We start from the raw sequence: 19,070 nt of genomic DNA on the forward strand, positions 1-19,070 counted from the left end.
GCTTCACAGCCTGTACAATGAAATTAACATCACTCTGATAGTAGCTATTCTCCAACATTCAGAGAATGTCAAACTCTTCTTAAAAGGATTTTACAGGTTCTGCATCAACCCATCAGTCATGAGTGGTAGATTTATTCCGGGGGGGGGGGGGGGGGGGGGGGGAGAGGGGGATGTGGTCTGCTTAGGCAAGAAAAAAAGAAATGTTTTGCTTTAAGCAATCACAGTTTTATTTGTTTCCTTTGACTCACTGATTAGAAAATTCTGGGTAAAATTCAGTGCTCAAATGCACTATAAAAATATTCTCAATGCATAATAACATCTACTTTTCTGCTTCTTTTAATTACTTTCTAATTTTGGTCCTGCCCTTTTTTAATACCTTTTTTTAGAGTAATTTCAAATTTTGTTTGAAATTTATAAACAGACTGCTTCTCTATCAGAGAAACACATTCAAAGAAAGAAAAAGAAATCCATTTGGGGAAAAAAAAATCAGCCAGTATATTCTCGTCTTGGTTGATTCACGAGTGAAAAGAAAGTTCTTTATTTAATGTTTCAAATTTGGATTATGTGGTGATAGTGACATAAAATCAAAACCTAAACTTAACCTGAACTTAAGTTAAATGGACAATAATTTCCCTATCTTTAAAGATATGAGATAAAAATTCCCAAATAGAAAAAAGCTAAACTGAAAACACTGCTCACACTATTCATTTAAATGCTGGTGTAATTTTCTGACAATCTTGTTGCAAAAGAACATGTGGCACACATTCTATTTTATTAAGGGGGCATTGCATAAGGTTCTTCCATGGCAATATGACATTGCATCTTATAGTAGCCCTGCTTCAAATGTTGCTTTCTAAGTCAAAACCATTAAAGGATATCATGCAGTCACATTTCTGTTGCTGACAAAACCCATCACTGATCAGCAGGTCAAAATGAGGTAAGCCTGGCTCCCCTCAGCTCAGTTTACAGCCCTTTTTTGCTGACAAAGCAGCTTCCTGCCGCCCATCTCCACCACAGCAGAGCCACTGTCAAGCTGTCAGCCAAGCATGAGGACCAAGAGGCACTGGGATCTGATAAAGGCAATCCTATTTTCCAGAAAATTAAACCAAATAACCCAATGTCTGGTTCACTTGACCTTTTATTTTCTCTAAAAACATTTTTAAATAGTATAACTCAATAAGCAACTTGGTACATTATCACAGGTTTGTTATTGTTTCTAATCTATTAAAACTTAAATATGTGAAGCAGTTGAACACCATAAAACTGTATTTGGGAAACAAAAAAGTATGTATATAAAAGTTCTATTCAAAGAAAAATCAGAGTTATAGAAAGACAGCCTATTGATTCACTGAAATTGTTTTAACTCTAATTAAATGTGGACATCAAATTTGCAGATTTCAATTAAAAAATTCTAAGTATTTGTCTACGCATTTATACAATGCCATTATTAAATGAGGCACTAAGAAATGACATGTGTGTATAGGCAGTGTCTATAAAGATTTATGTCAGGTACACTGTGATCCACATACTCTAACCACTATATATTACTACTGGCCTATGAGACAGGACTATTCAAACTAGGTCAGAGACTAGCAAACTGTTTCTAAAAAGAACCACATAGTAAATATTTTAGGCTTTGTGGGCCACATAGGCCTCTATCACATATTCTACTTCCTTTTTTTTTTTCCAAAGAAACCTTGAAAAATACAGCCATCATTAGCTCCTGGCCTGTACAAAGAGGGGCCATACCTAATTTGGCCCACATGCCAACCTCTGAGGATAATACTTACTAAAATAGAAGACTAAGATGAGTTAGAATGAAGTGTCTTAAAAATTTAAATTTGTAGAGAGCTTTTCAAACATTTAGTTCCTACTTCTTACTCTACCAAATTTTTATGAAAGTGACAAAATGTTATAAATTACATTTAAATAGGTTAGGTAATCTATGAATCCTTTCCTCAGTTATACTGGAAGAAAATAATAAAATAATTACAACTATTACATAGACGGCTAAAAGGTATAAAGGATTCTCACTTAGAGAATTGGATCATTGATAACCATTACTGCCTATAACCTTCATATAACAATAGACACAACAGAATGTGCCAAAAAATCGGTTATGGCTTACGCTGCCTCAAGTAGCAACAATAAAAGTAACATGAGAGGAAAGGTCAATTGTGTAACCTGTGTTATTTACTCTGCTTTGGCCTCTTTGCTCAGCTATTCTTTAATATAACATAAATAAAAGTAATTCATACAGTTTTGGTCCATAATTGTTCTTAAAAGAAGCAAGTGATAATGCTGGACTTGCCAGTAAAAAACCAAGAGATTAGACAGGTGACAAGCTCAAGGAGCATTCAGGGAAATGGTCACCAAAACAAAGGTGATGATCAGAAGGCACTGAGGAACTGAAGAAGGCCTTTAATGATATGAAAAGCTCCACAAACATCACCATGGCCTGCGAGAACTCATGTGAAAAGAGTTGGTAAGAAACTATGGCTCAAGACTTCAAGGAATGAAGAGAATGGCAGCGTGACTGCCATGGAAAAGTAACACAAGTTGCTGGGAATATTTTTGCAGGATATAGTAAAGTAAAAACTACAATAAACACACTGAGATTAACACTGGCAGATAAGTTATACCAGACATACCTGTCAAGTTCTAATTAAAATATTTATGGATATACACAGGGAAAAAGCAAACTGACAACAGCATAAAAATTTAAAGATACATAAAAGCCATACTGTCTACCTGACCGGGAGGGATGGAAAAACACCCTTGGATGCATATGAAACCGTCCACTCAATCAAAGAGAACACAGATGATATCAAAGAGCAGAGAAAGGTGTTTATTTATACTCTGTCATCTCTATTGAGCCTAGTTCTGACAAGAAACATCTAATTTTTTCATAACTATCTTCAGGGCTCTAACTCTGTGCTCCCCCATTTTTCTTACCTCTAACCACTCCTTTCCCTTTACCACCATTTAGAGACCACATTTCCCAACACCCAGAATAGCAGGAAACAGAAGGAAACTAGTTGAGGCATACGACTACTGGGCAACTTAGCAGTGTACTGAAAAACAGAAAAAGTGCTGGGTACCATACAGGAGAGCAGAAATAAAGGAGTAATATTTTTATACAAGGTTATTCAGAAACAAACCATAAATGATATCTGTCATAACAAAGGAAGTGTTAAAAACTGAAGATATGAGTCTACAGATTCTAAAAGCTTATCAAGCATTGGGAAAAATGAATAAAGATAAGACCTACATTCTAATATATCCTGAAAAGGTGTGTTTTTTTGTTTTTTTTTTGTTTTTTAATTCAAGTCAAAACAAATGTATCTTTTAAGCATTTAGGGAGAGAGAAAAACAATCAATTCCTTTATGAGTAATAAAGAATTACATTGGCTCAGGATTTCTCTCTAACACTAAAAGACACTGGGATCAATTCAGAAAACAATTCTCTTATAGCCAAGAGGTTGTTCATGTATGAAAGCAAGAGACATTTCCAGACATGCAAGAATTAAAAAGCTCTAGCACAAAACAAAAAATTCAAATATAGAAAAGATGAAATACAAAATGACTTGCAATAAAAATGAAAGCCAATTAAATTTATATGAATATATGGTAAATTTTAATTAACTATGGTAAAAATGCTATAAAATTAAATGCAAAAGACAAAAATAAATCTAAAAACATAATAATAAAATGAAAAAGAAAAGGTAAAATAAAAAGGTAGTTAACTTCAGGTTAAATTGAAATCAGGGTAAAGGAAAGAGCATAAGAAATAAAGACGTCCTAAACTGCTGTCATACACAACAGGAGTCAAAAGACAACCTATGATAGAATTTAAAAACGTTTCTTCCAAATCTGGAATACTTGCAACCTATATGGCACAAAGGGAAAAATGAAAACCAAAAAATATGATACAATAAAACAAAAGGAAAAAAATGTCAGTTATGATAAATGTACATAACTTAAATTTTTCTACTAAAAGGCAAAGACTCTCAAGATGGCATAAACATATAAAACTCCTACCACACGCTGCTTACAAGAGATGCCAAAATCAAATTTCTAAAGGTTAAAAAGAATATGATGTATAATATATTAGGTAAATGCATACAAAAGGAAGGGTATGAAATATTAATGTTATTGTGTAGTAAAGAATTTAATCTTGCCCCCAAAGAGGTCTGCCCTTTGACCTCAGCTCCTGAGAGGTTACCTCTAAGCTCTCTGAATTCTTACCTGATAAAAGTATCTTTGTTTACTTAGGGGCCTTGGGCCACATCAGATAATCTAACAATGTGATTTATAGTGAGGACTCTGGGTCACTCAGCATCAGCTCGACCTTTCCAGAGGGACTAGAAATGGAGGTCAGCCACTGGAAGAGCCAATTATTTCTATGTGACAGAGCTCCAGTAAAAACTATGGACACCAAGGCTTAGATGAGATTCCCTGGATGGCAATACTCCACGTACACTATCTCACATCATACCAGGAAAATCAATGCCATCCATGACTCAACAATGAGAGGGCAACTTTCACTCCATGCACAGAACTTTCCTGGACTGTGCCCTAGGCATCTTTTCCCTTGGCTGATTCTAATCTATATCTTTTCACTATAGTAAACCATCACTGTGAGAAAAACAGCCTTCGCTGAGTTCTGTGAGTCCTTCTAGCAAATTATCAAACTTGTAGGTGGTCTCTGGAATTGCCCCTAATTTCACAGCTATCATTATTACGTTGTAATACCATAATAATATCAAGAGAATCCAAGCCACCAAAAGTTACAAAGGAAACATGTTTCACATACAAATAAAAACTGGTAGAATCAAAATTAAAGTGGGAGATTTCTGACATGTTTATTATAAATACCCTAGATTTAAATAATGTAAACAGGCATTGAAATATATCAAACAGTGTGCCATGATGAGAACACGTCTCCGTTCCCATTTTTATCTTGGCACAGTTACAGAAGATTGATATATTAAGAAACACATTTTCTTTTCATAATGTTACACTAGACACTAACTTTAAAAAACAAATCCACTACAAACTACTAGATCTAAGAGGAAAATTAAATTTTCAAATGTTAAAAATACGAGAAAGAGCATCACTAAAGAATCAATGTAAATAAAGGAAGTAGAACACAAATTTAATTGATAATGAGCAGGGCATATAACATGGATTTTTTTTGTTTTAAGATTTTATTTATTTGATAGAGAGAGAACACAAGCAGGGGTAGTGGGAGAGGGAGAAGCAGGCTTCCTGCAGAGCAGGGAGCCCGACACGGGGCTCGATCCCAGGACCCTCGGATCATGACCTGAGCCGAAGGCAGACGCCTAACAGACTGAGCCGCCCAGGTGCCCCATAACATGGATTTTAAATGATTTAAATTATAACGCAATGCTAAAAATGGAAATCTTGATGAAATAGAGAATTTCAGGGGAAGAACACAGAGAGTAGAAATTTCAGAAGTTTAAAAAGTGTACTTTCAAAAAACATATACACACATACACATGCAACTACCAGTACCCATCCCACTGGAACCCACTTGATCCATCATAGTGTCTCTAAAGGAGGAACACACAGACACTAAAGGCCTCCTGATATAATAAAACAGAAAGTACACAGTACCAGGTATGATCAAAAATGTTGAAAACCAAACCTAATGTCCAAATAGTTAAGTCCAAGTAATACAACGGGGAGTAAAATAAATTATACTTTTTTTTTTTATTTTTATTTATTCATTTGAGAGAGAGAATGAGATAGAGAGAGCATGAGAGGGGGGAGGGTCAGAGGGAGAAGCAGACTCCCTGCTGAGCAGGGAGCCCGATGCGGGACTCGATCCTGGGACTCCAGGATCATGACCTGAGCCGAAGGCAGTCGCTTAACCAACTGAGCCACCCAGGCGCCCAAGGGAGTAAAATAAATTAAATGACACCATGAGGAAGTAATCAGTCAAATCCAGAGTATGGGATACCCTATAGGACAAAGAGCTTCATTTCTTCAACAAATCAATTGCATGGGGGGGGAAAAAAAGCCAAGGCAGCAAAGGTAAGGGGATTGTTCTAGGTTAAAAGAGGCTAAGAGACTTAAAAAAAAAAAAAAAAATGAAATGCCTGGACCTTATCTGAATCTTGATTTGGAAAATCAACAATTAAGAAAGTTGGAGGGTAACTGGGGGAAATTTGACTATGAAATGGGAATTAGATGATATTGAAGAATTACTGAAACATTTTTGGTTGTGATAATGGCATTGTGGCTATACAGGGAAACGTCCTTGTTTAGGAGGAATCATACTTTAGTATGTAGGAGGGAAATGTCATGCTGCTTTAGACTCACTGCTTGAGATCAGTAAAACACAAACCAACCAATCTCAAAAAGTATCAATGAAGCAAGTATGAAAAGTATTAATAACTTAATTCTAGCTGACAGTTATATAGGCATGACTATACTATTCTGCTTTTAACATATTTGAAATTTTTCATAACAGAAAAGTAAAACAAATTACCTGAGCAAATAATTTATTAGTTCTTTCAACATATTAGCTTTTTCAGATTTCCAAACTGCAATTCCTAATCTACAAAACCCATCACATGGTACCTACATATATACACATACAGATCCATGTGCTTCTGTGGAACATTAACACCAAAACCTGACCAAAAAAGCATTTTAAAAAATTATAGATGAATTTCGCTTAAGAAAATAGGCAGAAAAATTTCTGAAGAACTACTAATAAATCAAATGCTATAGTATATTAAAATAATCACCCAGAGGAGCACTCTAAAGAATAAAGAAGGTTTCTAGCATACACAACTGTATATACACTATAACTACAATTTTGTAATATGTACTCATATAAGCTAACAACAAAAGGACCAAAAGGAAATACATCAAAATGTTAATGTCATTATCTCTACAATGGGATTACAAGTAGTCTTTGCTTATTGTTTATCTATTTACTGTTTTTTGTAATATACATTTCATTTACATCAAAACAGAAAAATGAGTATGTGTGTCTAAACTTTTTGAATTTATTATTAAAATCACTTTCTATATGCCACAGAGCCACCTGCTCATGTGATTAAGCGGCTGGTCAGAATGATCTTTGTTAAACATTAAGTTACCAATATACTTTTAAGGCAAATGTGATAGATAAATGAGACCATATAAGTTTAATGCACCAAATAAAACTTCTTAAAATCTGCCAAGATTGAAGCCATTTATAAAACTAAAACCATAAATAAATATACATGTGTATACAAATACATATGTTAAAAAAAGAATGGAGAAAAAAGTCAAACATACATTTGTTAAGTGAAATAATTTTAATTACAATAATTTCTGAGAAATGCTAATCACATATGGCCAATTATCATTTGCATAGCTACTAGGAAATTAATAACTTAATTCTATTTGATAACGCTAAACTCTGTTCATATATGCTCAGGTTTCTATTGTTAACATAGTAACACTGATAACTTAGAACATCAATAAGCACAAAGAAAGAAAGAAAAGTATCCCTTCAAAAAATATAGAGCACATAGTCTTTATCAAAGAAAATTACCTAACTTCTCTGTTCCCTTCTAGACATTCACATTTTACTCCTTCAAAAACCTAAGTTCTACTGGCAAGAAAAGAGCTATATCAGGTGCACATTTTACTTGACAGAAGTCAACCATGCTTGTTTGACCCAGGAGGAGAGGGGTTTTAAAAACAATAAAAAGATGTCTATACTTTGAGGATACAAATTAATAAAAAAAATAATAAGTGTTATTGAAGTGAAGAAAGTGTGGCCTCTTAGTCTATACTTAAAGGTACAGGTACTTACATATAGGTACTTAGTTATAGGTATCTCTGTTTTTAAAAAGAATTAGGCTTTTAGGGCGCCTGAGTGGCTCAGTTGGTTAAGCGACTGCCTTCGGCGCAGGTCATGATCCTGGAGTCCCTGGATCGAGTCCCGCATCGGGCTCCCTGCTCGGCAGGGAGTCTGCTTCTCCCTCTGACCCTCCCGACCCTCCCCCCTCTCATGCTCTCTCTCTGTCTCTCTCTCTCAAATAAATAAAAAAAATAAAATCTTTAAAAAAAAAAAAAAGAATTAGGCTTTTATTAGTATATTTTACTTTTTACTAAACATTAATTTGATTTCTATTAATTAAAGGTGATTTTAGGGGGGAAAAAACATACCCAACATCTTTCCCTGAAATGTCTAAAGCTATGCTATTTCTATTTAATATATTAATATATTTTCTTTCCCATATAAAAATGACAACATGGATGGTGGACATTTAACTACTGTATATGGGGCCCATGGGGTGATACCTAGAAAGAATGACACATTATCATCAGTCCTTTCCAAACTGAACACACAATGGGTCACATACACAGAATTAGTCACATGTGTAAGATATTGATGGCTATAAAAGGATTTTTAAAATTCTAGAATATTACACCTATTGGGTGTAATATGATGCCCTGGAGATTGGGCATCATGGAGAGGCAAAGTAGTCTCCTATTTCACATTTAGTACAATGGGTCAACAAAAGCCTCAGAGACAAATATTTAAAGTACCAAGCCTTCAAAGAGATTCCAGCCTGGTCTGCAACAAATATTTATGGCACATTTTAGATCTCTACTTTTATAAATACAGACTGAACGTCCCACCCTGTAAACACTCCACAAGCACAGTGTCAGGTTTCCGTTGGGAAGCCCCAGCAGATGGCTGTGAGGGTCACCTTACCTGAGAGGGCATCCTGGGCTTCAAAGAAAGTACTCAGACCTCCTTTCACATATGCCAGGCTGCCTTCATTTTTCTTGTTAGCCTGTCTCTTCAGGTTGGTAACTGCCATCTTGAGCTGTTCAAAACTGAAATGAAATTAAGAAACCAAAAGTTTGAGACTCCTAAAAAGCAAAAAAGAACTAAGATAATGCATTAAATGTAAAATACTGAAGCCTAAGTTAAGAAAGATGCAGATTGATATAATATGTAGCCAGATGAGAACAAAAGCTTTCAAATTCTTACCTACATCTAAACCTTTTATTTATTACAATTACAAAATTACAGCAACTATAGAACAGATTTGTAGCCCTCATATGGTCATTCCAAATATGTCAGACCCCTAAGAAGTAAATATACATGTGGGTATTTCTATAAGCAATATATATCATGTGTTGATATGCCAGGTAAGGGGTCTTGAATATCAACTCCCTGATGGGCACAACTAGATCAATGCAGTGGTTATCAAGTTATCTAAGGCAGAACGCCTCTGTAAGTTCATTTCTGTATTCTGTATATAAATTAAGCATACCATTATTCACCACATCAATATCCAGTCCTCTGTCATTAACAGTGAAATTACAGAAAAACTTGGGGTCAAGGGGTGCTTGGGTGGCTCAGTTGGTTAAGCATCTGCCTTCAGCTCAGGTCATGATCCTGGAGTCCCGGGGTCGAGCCCCACGTCGGGCTCCAGCCCCACGTCGGGCTCCCTGCTCAGCAGGGAGTCTGCTTCTCCCTCTTCCTCTACCCCTCCCCTTGTTCCTGCTCTCTCACTCACTCTCTCTCAAATAAATAAATAAAATCTTTAAAAAAACCAAACAACTTGGGGGTCAACTCACAATTTAAATAACTAAAAAGACCAAAATATTTCATCTCTACATCTCAAGCAGAGAAAAACAGGTAGGCCTCTATATTTCAGAAGTTTTATTTCCAGGTAGGCTAAGAAAATCTGGCTATAAAACTTTGAATATATTCTTCACATATGCTCTTCTTCAGTGCCATGATAGCCCTACACAGAAACCAGAGATCAATTCTGACTTATAGTAATAGAAAAAGCACATCCATAATGTAAAATTTAGAACCATCTTCTGCAATGAAAGATTTGACATTTATTTAAAAAATTTATTAGGATTAGGGCACCTGGGTGGCTCAGTCACTTAAGTGTCCAACTCCTGATTTCGGCTAAGGTCAAGAGCTCAGGGTTGTAAGATAGAACCCTGCCTCGGACTCCACGCTCAGCGGGGAGTCTGCTCAAGATTCTCTCTCTCTTCTCCCTCTGCCCCACCCCCACCCCATGCCCCTCCCCCGTGCATGCGCACACACATGTGCGCACTCTCTAAAAATAAATAAATCTTAAAAATTTATCAGGATTTTCTCTCTCTCTCTCTCTCTCTCTCTCGACTCTTCGTGTTTTCTAATGGTTTTCATTCTAACTGGTGAAGGAAAAATTTCTCCTAAGGTATATTTTAACAAGTTGACTTTTTAAGAATGTAAATTTTAAGCAATAAGCCATTCCTTTATTCAAACACTGTTACTAAATATAATTGTTTAAATCAATCTTGCAAAAAGTTACATACATGCTCTTGTAGAGAATGTGATATAATGTAATTAGCAGACAAAAGGGAGCACTTCAATTTGGATATATGACCTTGACTCTTTTTTGGCTAATCTTAAGGCAAGCTTTTGCAAAATGACAAATCAACTCATCTCCCTTTGTTCTAGGGAAGGAGGTATGTTGCCAATTTACACCAGGACTTGAAAGTTCTATTATTTGAAAAGAGAGAGGTCATGTTTAGACACATCGGTTTAGGTACCCAGCTGAGACTCCACAAAGTTTTTTTTTTTAAAGATTTATTTATTTATTTAGAGACTCCACAAAGTTTTAATGTGTTGCACAAATATGAATCATATAGAAACAATAAGATAGCAGGAAATAAGAATCTGCTAATTAATAATACCATTTCATAAATAAGGGAAAAGACACTCTGAGATATTCATGATCTCACCCAAAGTCAAAGGACTCCTACCTAAGTGGCAGAGGCAGACCTAAAACCCACATTATTATATAAACCTATTAGATACATCCACATTAAAGCATGCATAGTCAGTAGTCCAACATCCACTGACCTGGTGGTTGAGTGGTTTTCTATAAGATACCAGGCAGCTGAAAAATTCTCACTTGTAAAATCAGCACTCATTCCAGGAAACAGCGTTTCTAAGTCCTTCTGGGGAAACTTACTTCTAAGGGAGAAAAAAGGTTTAAAATATACTTCAAGTGCTGTTACTACAATAATGCAACAGACATCCTAGAGTACCTAGGATAATAAGCATGACTACAAACCATTACAATTATACATCATACATTATAGAGTCTATGTTTACATGTGTAGACAAAATATATTTCTTACACTGCAGCTGATTTATCATACAAACTTTGTATATGTAAGAAATTAAAATACAGAAATTACATCAATATAGAGTTTAAAGTTTATGATATCTATCCAAATATACAATCATTCTCTATTCAATGGATAAAAACCAAAATTTGGATACACTGAAGTTTAAGAACATTAGTTTGTTAAAATGGTTTTTCTTAAAGACTTATGTGAGAGTTTTTAAAAATACTAATACCTACTGATAAAAATTAGAGCTAACTATAAAATACTCATATTTACTTGTCTATATCTAGAATAATTTTAAGAAAAGCTTGTAACAGGCAATACCTTACCAGCAGCTCACTTTCTTGCCTACATTTTTATGACCAACTTGTGGATCATTTCATTTATTTCTTTGTTCAAATAATAATCAAATACTACTACAGTTCAAGCTCCATGACGGAAGTTAAGACAGCTGTGTCTAAGAGCAAAAGTAACATGGGCAAAGCCTGTTATGGGCTTATGAGCTAGCAGCCCTCACCATATCCCTATCTCCCTCTGTGCAGGATGAAGTCCAAGTTCTATAGTCAAGTCTCTCCATGATTCGAACCTGCCTATCTCTCAAGACTCGTTCCTGCTACTCTAATCCTTAAAACTAAACTTCAGCAACTTCAAAGGGATTATACTTTCCTGCACACATCATGTTAATTTTTACTTCGTTCCTCTGATCTTGTTGTCCCCTCTGACTGAAATGTGTTCCCCAGTCCCATACATTGGATAAGCCAAACTCATGGGGTATGGACAGGACACAGCACTGTTTTATAGCCCAGTGTATTTGGGGTAAGGTTGGGGGGAGTGGGGATTATCACCACCCTGAAAGAAAATGTGGGCAGATCCAATGACTTCTACTCACTCTCATCTGAGAGAGAGTTGATGTCACATTACTACAAACACAGCCTCAATTCAGAAATTAAGCAGTGAGGTTGGTGGGAATGCAAACTGGAGCTGCCACTCTGGAAAACAGTATGGAGGTTTCTCAAAAAGTTAAAAATAGAACTACCTATGACACAGCAACTCCACTACTAGGTATTTACCCAACGGATACAAAAATGCTGATAAGAAGGGGCACATGCATCCCAATGTTTATAGCACCATTATCAAGAGTAGCCAAACTATAGAGAGAGCCCAAATATCCATCAACTGAAGAATGGATAAGGAAGATGTGGTATATATACACAATGGATTATTACTCAGCCTTCAAAAAGAATGAAATCTTACCATTTGCAATGACATGGATGGAGCTAGAGAATGTTATGCTAAGCGAAATAAGTCAGAGAAAGACAAATACCGTATGATTTCACTTATATGTGAATTTAAGAAACAAAACAGGTGAACATAGAGGAAGGGAAGGAAAAATAAAATAATACAAAACAGAGAGGGAAGCAAACCATAAAAGACTCTTAACTATAGAGAACAAACAGGGTTGCTGGGGTGGGGGGGGTGGGCTAAATGGGTGATGGGCACTAAGGAGGGCACTTGTGATCAACACTGGGTGTTACATGTAAGTGATGAATCACTAAATTTTACTCCTTAAACCAATACTACACTATATGTTAACTAACTTGAACTTAAATTAAAAAAAAAGTGAAGAAAAAGAAAAAAAAAGAAAGACATATAACAATAAAAAAAATAAAAAAGAAACTAAGCAGTGTGGTCCAAGATCAATGCTCCATCTTTTTCAAAAATACTCTCTGATCTCTAATGGAGCTCTTTGACTTGCAGGTGACCAATCACCTGACATACAACTTAAAATAGCCTGGAGCCTGCTCTCTCCAGTGAGGTACTCATCTGGTCCCAGGAAACATCTTTCCTAGGGCAGACACCTTTACTGTCCATATGCACCGTTCCAGTGCTCTCTGGTGCCAGGGTCTCTGTTTCACAAATGCAAGGAACACTTTTACCTGGTGGCTCCATGGAAGCCACACTCACCAGTTATGAGTGAATAAGAGTACACGTTCACCATACCTCCCCTTCACAGCCTAGCACAGCTTTCACCAAAGAATCTCACAAACCCTCTCCCTTTACTCCTGGCTCCCTTCATTGCTTCATACTCCCTAAAAGGGCAAGGGATGCAAACAACAAAACCAGCTATGATTTCCTCTGTAAACCCTGCACTTTAATGTAGAATCCAACATCTATTGTGCCAGTACCTCAGTCGAGAGCAAGAGATCCACTTTATTTCCTATCACCTACCTTTCTCACTATGATGTTTTCTTTTTTTTAATTAGAGGGAAAGAAAGCCCTGCTTAGCACTACAGTAACAGACAAGGTAAAATGAGATTTTAAGAGAGTCATGGACATCCAGCTGGCCTCACCTCAGTGTTAGCAACTCAAAGACTAAGTCAATCTCACATCATTCCTCACTGACTTCAAAAGTTAAAAGACTATAGTCTGAATATTCTTGATGTGTGTGTGTTCCATAATCTTGTCATTTTTACCAGACAGGATCTCTGAGAGGGAGCTGGAGAACTCTGCATTTTTAGAAGTTTATTTTGGTTTGTATTCTTCTTGCTGGTTTGATACTTTACTTAGTAATAAAATTCTGTCACCTTTGGAAGTTTTTCTCATTTTATTTATTTGTATATCATGCCTCCAAGTTAGAACTTTTGGGGAATATAATGATTAAGTGTAAAGGGCTGAGCCCTAATAAGTAACTAGAAATACTTCCTTCTGATATGCATAGGCCATACCCCACAGTTCTACCTTAATTGGTGGGCAATGTCTGTCTAGAGTGCTATGTCAAGGATCATGTGTCTAAACTGGAAAGAACAGCAAGATGAATTAGTGGGGGTCTGTCAATGGTGTGAGGGAAAAGTGCATGGAGAAATACCTACCACTTTTTTGTCAACCTTACTTCTATTCGATACTTAAACTGGCATTCTATGTGGTCCTAATACTTCGCTTGTTCAGGAAGTTAAATTATCTCAACAAAATCAAAAAGCACTATAGAATCATCTGATATCAACTAAATCCCTACTATTAACAGTCTTGATGACTTATTCAACTATGTGAAATCCTCTTCTAACAGGGATCAGTCTCACAGATTAAAGATACAGCTGACAAAAAAGCAGCAAAAAGGGACTCTGAGAAGCCAAACTGAGCTTCTTTATCCTTCACTCAAGCCCTGTAGTTTTATTACAGTTGGGTGGTTCCCTACCCATAATGGGAGCAGAAGTGTGAAGAGGGATTAACAGCATCAAGAAAGGATCTATGATACAATAATAGCAAGTAAAAGAAACAAGTACAAAATGCAGACACAAAACCAAATACAGCAGTTGTATGTGTTGGTGAAATGGTTGAGACTACACAGCCTCCATGGGTTTAACCGTTAAATCATGTTCAACATATTGGGCGCCTGGGTGGCTCAGTCGTTAAGCGGATGCTTTTGGCTCAGGTCATGATCCCAGGGTCCTGGGATCGAGCCCCACATCGGGCTCCCTGGTCTGTGGGAAGCCTGCTTCTCCCTCTCCCACTCCCCCTGCTTGTGTTCCCTCTCTGGCTGTGTCTCTCTGTCAAATAAATAAATAAAATCTTAAAAAAAAAAAATCATGGGCACCTGGGTGGCTCAGTTGGTTAAGCGACTGCCTTCGGCTCAGGTCATGATCCTGGAGTCCCTGGATCGAGTCCCGCATCGGGCTCCCTGCTCGGCAGGGAGTCTGCTTCTCCCTCTGACCCTCCTCCCTCTCATGCTCTCTGTCTCTCATTCTCTCTGTCTCAAATAAATAAATAAAATCTTAAAAAAAAAAAAATCATGTTCAACATATTTATTTTAAAAAAAAACCAAAACTGTATTTGTCTTTCTCTGTGTGATATAATGAAATCAAGGTGCATCCATGTTGTTGCAAAGTGACAGGATATCCTTCTTTCTCATGGTTGAATAATATTCCATTATACATATATGCACCTTCATTCATCCATTAATGAACAGTTAAGCTGTTTCCACACCTTAGCTATTGTGAATAAAGCTGCAATGAACATGGGAGTGCAAATATCTCAATATCCTGTTTTCATTTCCTTTGGATATACACCCAGAAATAGAATTGCTAGATCCTATGGCAGTTCTATTTTTAACTTTTTGAGGAATCTCCATACTGTTTTCCATAATGACTGCACCAGTTTACACTCCTCTCAACAGGGCATCAGGGTTCCCTTTTCTCCACATCCTCACCAACATCTATTATCTCTTGACCTTTAGATAATTATCATTCTAACACAGTTGTGAGATGGTATCTCAGTGTGGTTCTGATTTGCATTTTCCTGATGATTATTGACTTTACCTTTTCATATGCCTGTTGGCCATTTACATATCTTTTTGGAAAATGTCTATTCAGCTCCTCTGCCCATTTTTTAATCAATTGGTTTTGTTTTGCTTTTTTTGCTGTTGAGTTGTATGCATTCTTTGTGTATTTTGGATATTAACCCCTTATCAAATTTGCAAATTTACATTAGCCCTTTATCAGATATAAGGAATATAAACCCTTTATCAGGTTTGCATAAATGTGTGAAATAAAAAAAAAAAAAGTCAAACTCCTAGAAACAGAGAGCAGAATAGTGGTTGAAGGGGCTAGAGGGTGGAGGAAATAAGAAGAGGTTGGTAAAAGCGTACAAACTTTCAGCCATAAGATGAATAAAGTCTTGAAGGACCAAATATAAAACATAACTATAGTTGGTAACACAGTATTATATCACTGAAATTTGCTAAAAGAGTAGAACTTAAATGTCCTCACAAAAAAGAAAGAAAGAGGAAAGGAAAGGAAAGGAAAGGAAAGGAAAGGAAAGGAAAGGAAAGGAAAGGAAAGGAAAGGAAAGGAAAGGAAAGGAAAGGAAAGGAATACGTGAGGTATTGGAGGTGTTAGATGTGTTAGTTAACTAGATGGTAGGAACCCTTTCACAATGTATACATTTATCAAATCACCAAGATGTACACTTTAAGTATCTTACAAATTTATCTGTCAATTATGCCTCAAGAAAGCTGAAAATATGTAAAACACACACACTCAAAACAAAACAAGAAAACCTGGATATACACAGCACATATGAAAAAGGTCATATCCTAAACAGTAAAAATGCTTAAACCAGTAAGACTGAACAATGCAAATATACAGCTATCTAGAACTTCCCAAATTGAAAATTCGTCTGATTCTTACATTTTAGAAATGTCTCATTAACAATGTACCAAAATGTTATTTTTATAAATGTAAGCAGAACTGTCTTATCATAAGATAAAGACCTGATGTCTGGTAAGGCTCTAGGAGATGAGCTGTTAAGAAACTGTCCTACCCCAGGAGTCCTTCCCCATCTCCCTCCTCCTGAAGAGGGAGCAGAAATGCACCTGGCCACATCACTAGTCATGGAGTCTCCTGGTGATAAAGAGAAGCACATGGGGCATGGCCAGGGCTCCACAGGCTTTGTATCCTCATCTCTTCAATCATGGGTGCACCATGCACTGGCAGGGCAAGGGTGAGAGGAAGAAAGGGCAGAAGACCTTGAAATTGAGCTTTGGCATTAGTGTGGGTGGTGAGGATCCACTTCAGACATTTGGGATAGGCCATGTCCTTCTACCAGAGAGCTCTAGTAGGCTGAGATGTGAAGCATTAATCTGCCTACCAGTATCTCATTTCCCATGTACTATTATTTCTTATACATATAGCTCCTTCAGGCACCTAAATGACTCAAGTGGAGTTTGAAAAGTATTGGATCTCCAGCAATTGCACTACTGGGTATTTACCCCAAAGATACAAAAGTAGGGATCCGAAAGGGTACGTGCACCCTGATGTTTATAGCAGCAATGTCCACAAGAGCCAAACTGTGGAAAGAGCCAAGATGTCCATCGACAGATGAATGGATAAAGAAGATGTGGTATATATATACAATGGAATATTATGCAGCCATCAAAAGGAATGAGATCTTGCCATTTGCAATGACGTGGATGGAACTGGAGGGTATTATGTTGAGCAAAAAAGTCAAACAGAGAAAGACATGTATCATATGACCTCACTGATATGAGGAATTCTTAATCGCAGGAAACAAACAGGGTTGCTGGAGTGGGGGGTGGGGTGGGAGGGATGGGGTGACTGGGTGATAGACCCTGGGGAGGGTATGTGCTGTGGTAAGCACTGTGAATTGTGCAAGACTGTTGAATCTCAGATCTGTACCTCTGAAACAAATAATGCAATATATGTTAAGAAAAAAAAAAAGAAGAAGAAGATAGCAGGAGGGGAAGAATGAAGGGGGGGAAATCGGAGGGGTAGACGAACCATGAGAGACGATGGACTCTGAAAAACAAACAGGGTTCTAGAGGGGAGGGGGGTGGAAGGAAGGGTTAGCCTGGTGATGGGTATTGAGGAGGGCACATTCTGCATGGAGCACTGGGTGTTATGCACAAACAATGAATCATGGAACACTACAAAAAAAAAAAAGTTAAAATGCTACATTTTATGTTATTTACATTTACCACAATAAAATATTTTTTAAACATAAAAAAAAAAAAGTATTGGATCTCTTGATCAAGATACTATCTCCTCATATCTCTTCATATTTACCCCTAAGACTGAGTTTTACTTCACAGTGATTTCCTACTGAAGACATTAAAACTCTTTTACCAATCTTACTATATAAATTTAAATTGGAAGAAGAGTATTGAGACCTAATTTAAGAATCAGAGTTACAAGAATAAGACAGAAATTATATTAAAGATGACAAAATTCGGGGTTCCTGAGTGGTTCAGTCAGTTGAGTGCTTAGCTCTTGGTTTTGGCTCAGGTCACGATCTCATGGGCATAGAATAAAGCCCCCGGGTAGGGCTCCCTGGTCAGCAGGAGGCTGCTTGAAGATTCTCTCCCTCTGCCCCTCCCCTACAACTCGCATGCGTACACAATCTCTCTCAAATAATCTTTTTAAAAAAATGACAAAATTCTAAGAGCGAGTTCAAATAATTCGCCTCAAATCACACAATTAAGTCCACTTCTGGCTAGTAATCCAACATGCATTCTCCACCCTCACACCAAACAATCCCACACAATAGCACAACTGTACCTTCCTTGAGTAAATACCAATTATCCTAAGCAAATCATGCTTATCATATTTGCTTTGCTATATCTACTGAGTGATCTTGTTTTGACCCATAATGTCTGAGGAAAGATCTACTGGAGCATTTCTGGGAAAGGTCTCCATACTTGTAGGGAGAATCAAGAAGAGATAGTGTCTTTTTGCATCTAGACATTATTGGATTTTATTAATTATTGTGTATTATTGCTTCAATATTTGATTTTTATTTTATTCCTTATTATGTATTATTATTGTTTCAATATTCGATTTTTATATTATTCCTTAGTGTTGTTATTGCTTCAATACCAGAAACTGCTTTAGCCAATTTGCAATTATGAAGAAAATCAGTGCTTTGCTAAGTGCACAGAACAGAGCACCAAGGTTCCTTACACCTTGGTGACATTACTAGGTCACTGACTCAACCAATAATGGAGTCCACCACCTTTGGACTTTGTATATTATGAGAAAATAAATATATTTTTTAAGCTTAAGTTAATTTTCACCCTCTGTTGCTTATAGCTGAAGGCATCCTGAGTCAATATTCTATCCCAAAATGTATGCCTAAATATACTGATCTTTTACACAAACACCTCAAAATGGGAAATAGAAAAAAACAGACAATGAATGACAATGTCGAGAAGCAATGAAGCTCTACAGGGAACGTATCTGCAAAAGCAGAGCTGACTCATTGCATTACATAATTGGGAGGCAATATAGTAAGTAGTGGCTAAGAGCACAGGCTCTGGGTTCAATCTCAGAAGCTTGCTAGATTTGTCTGTATAACCTTTGGGAAGTTATTTAACC

General features: G+C 36.7%; 1 protein-coding gene across 1 annotated transcript in view; it reads right to left on the reverse strand.

Annotated features, from left to right (window-relative positions):
- EXOC2 (exocyst complex component 2) overlaps positions 1 to 19,070 on the reverse strand; it is a 274,184-nt gene that overhangs the window by 172,960 nt on the left and 82,154 nt on the right. The window contains exons 6-7 of the mRNA XM_044917676.1: positions 10,913 to 11,026; positions 8,750 to 8,874 (exon numbers count right to left, since the gene is read on the reverse strand). Coding sequence (XP_044773611.1) covers positions 8,750 to 8,874; positions 10,913 to 11,026 — 239 coding nt within the window. The remainder of the gene's footprint in view (positions 1 to 8,749; positions 8,875 to 10,912; positions 11,027 to 19,070) is intronic.

This window comes from Neomonachus schauinslandi, chromosome 8 (genome assembly GCF_002201575.2).
Source record: "Neomonachus schauinslandi chromosome 8, ASM220157v2, whole genome shotgun sequence".
In the NCBI taxonomy this organism is placed as follows: Eukaryota; Metazoa; Chordata; class Mammalia; order Carnivora; family Phocidae; genus Neomonachus; species Neomonachus schauinslandi.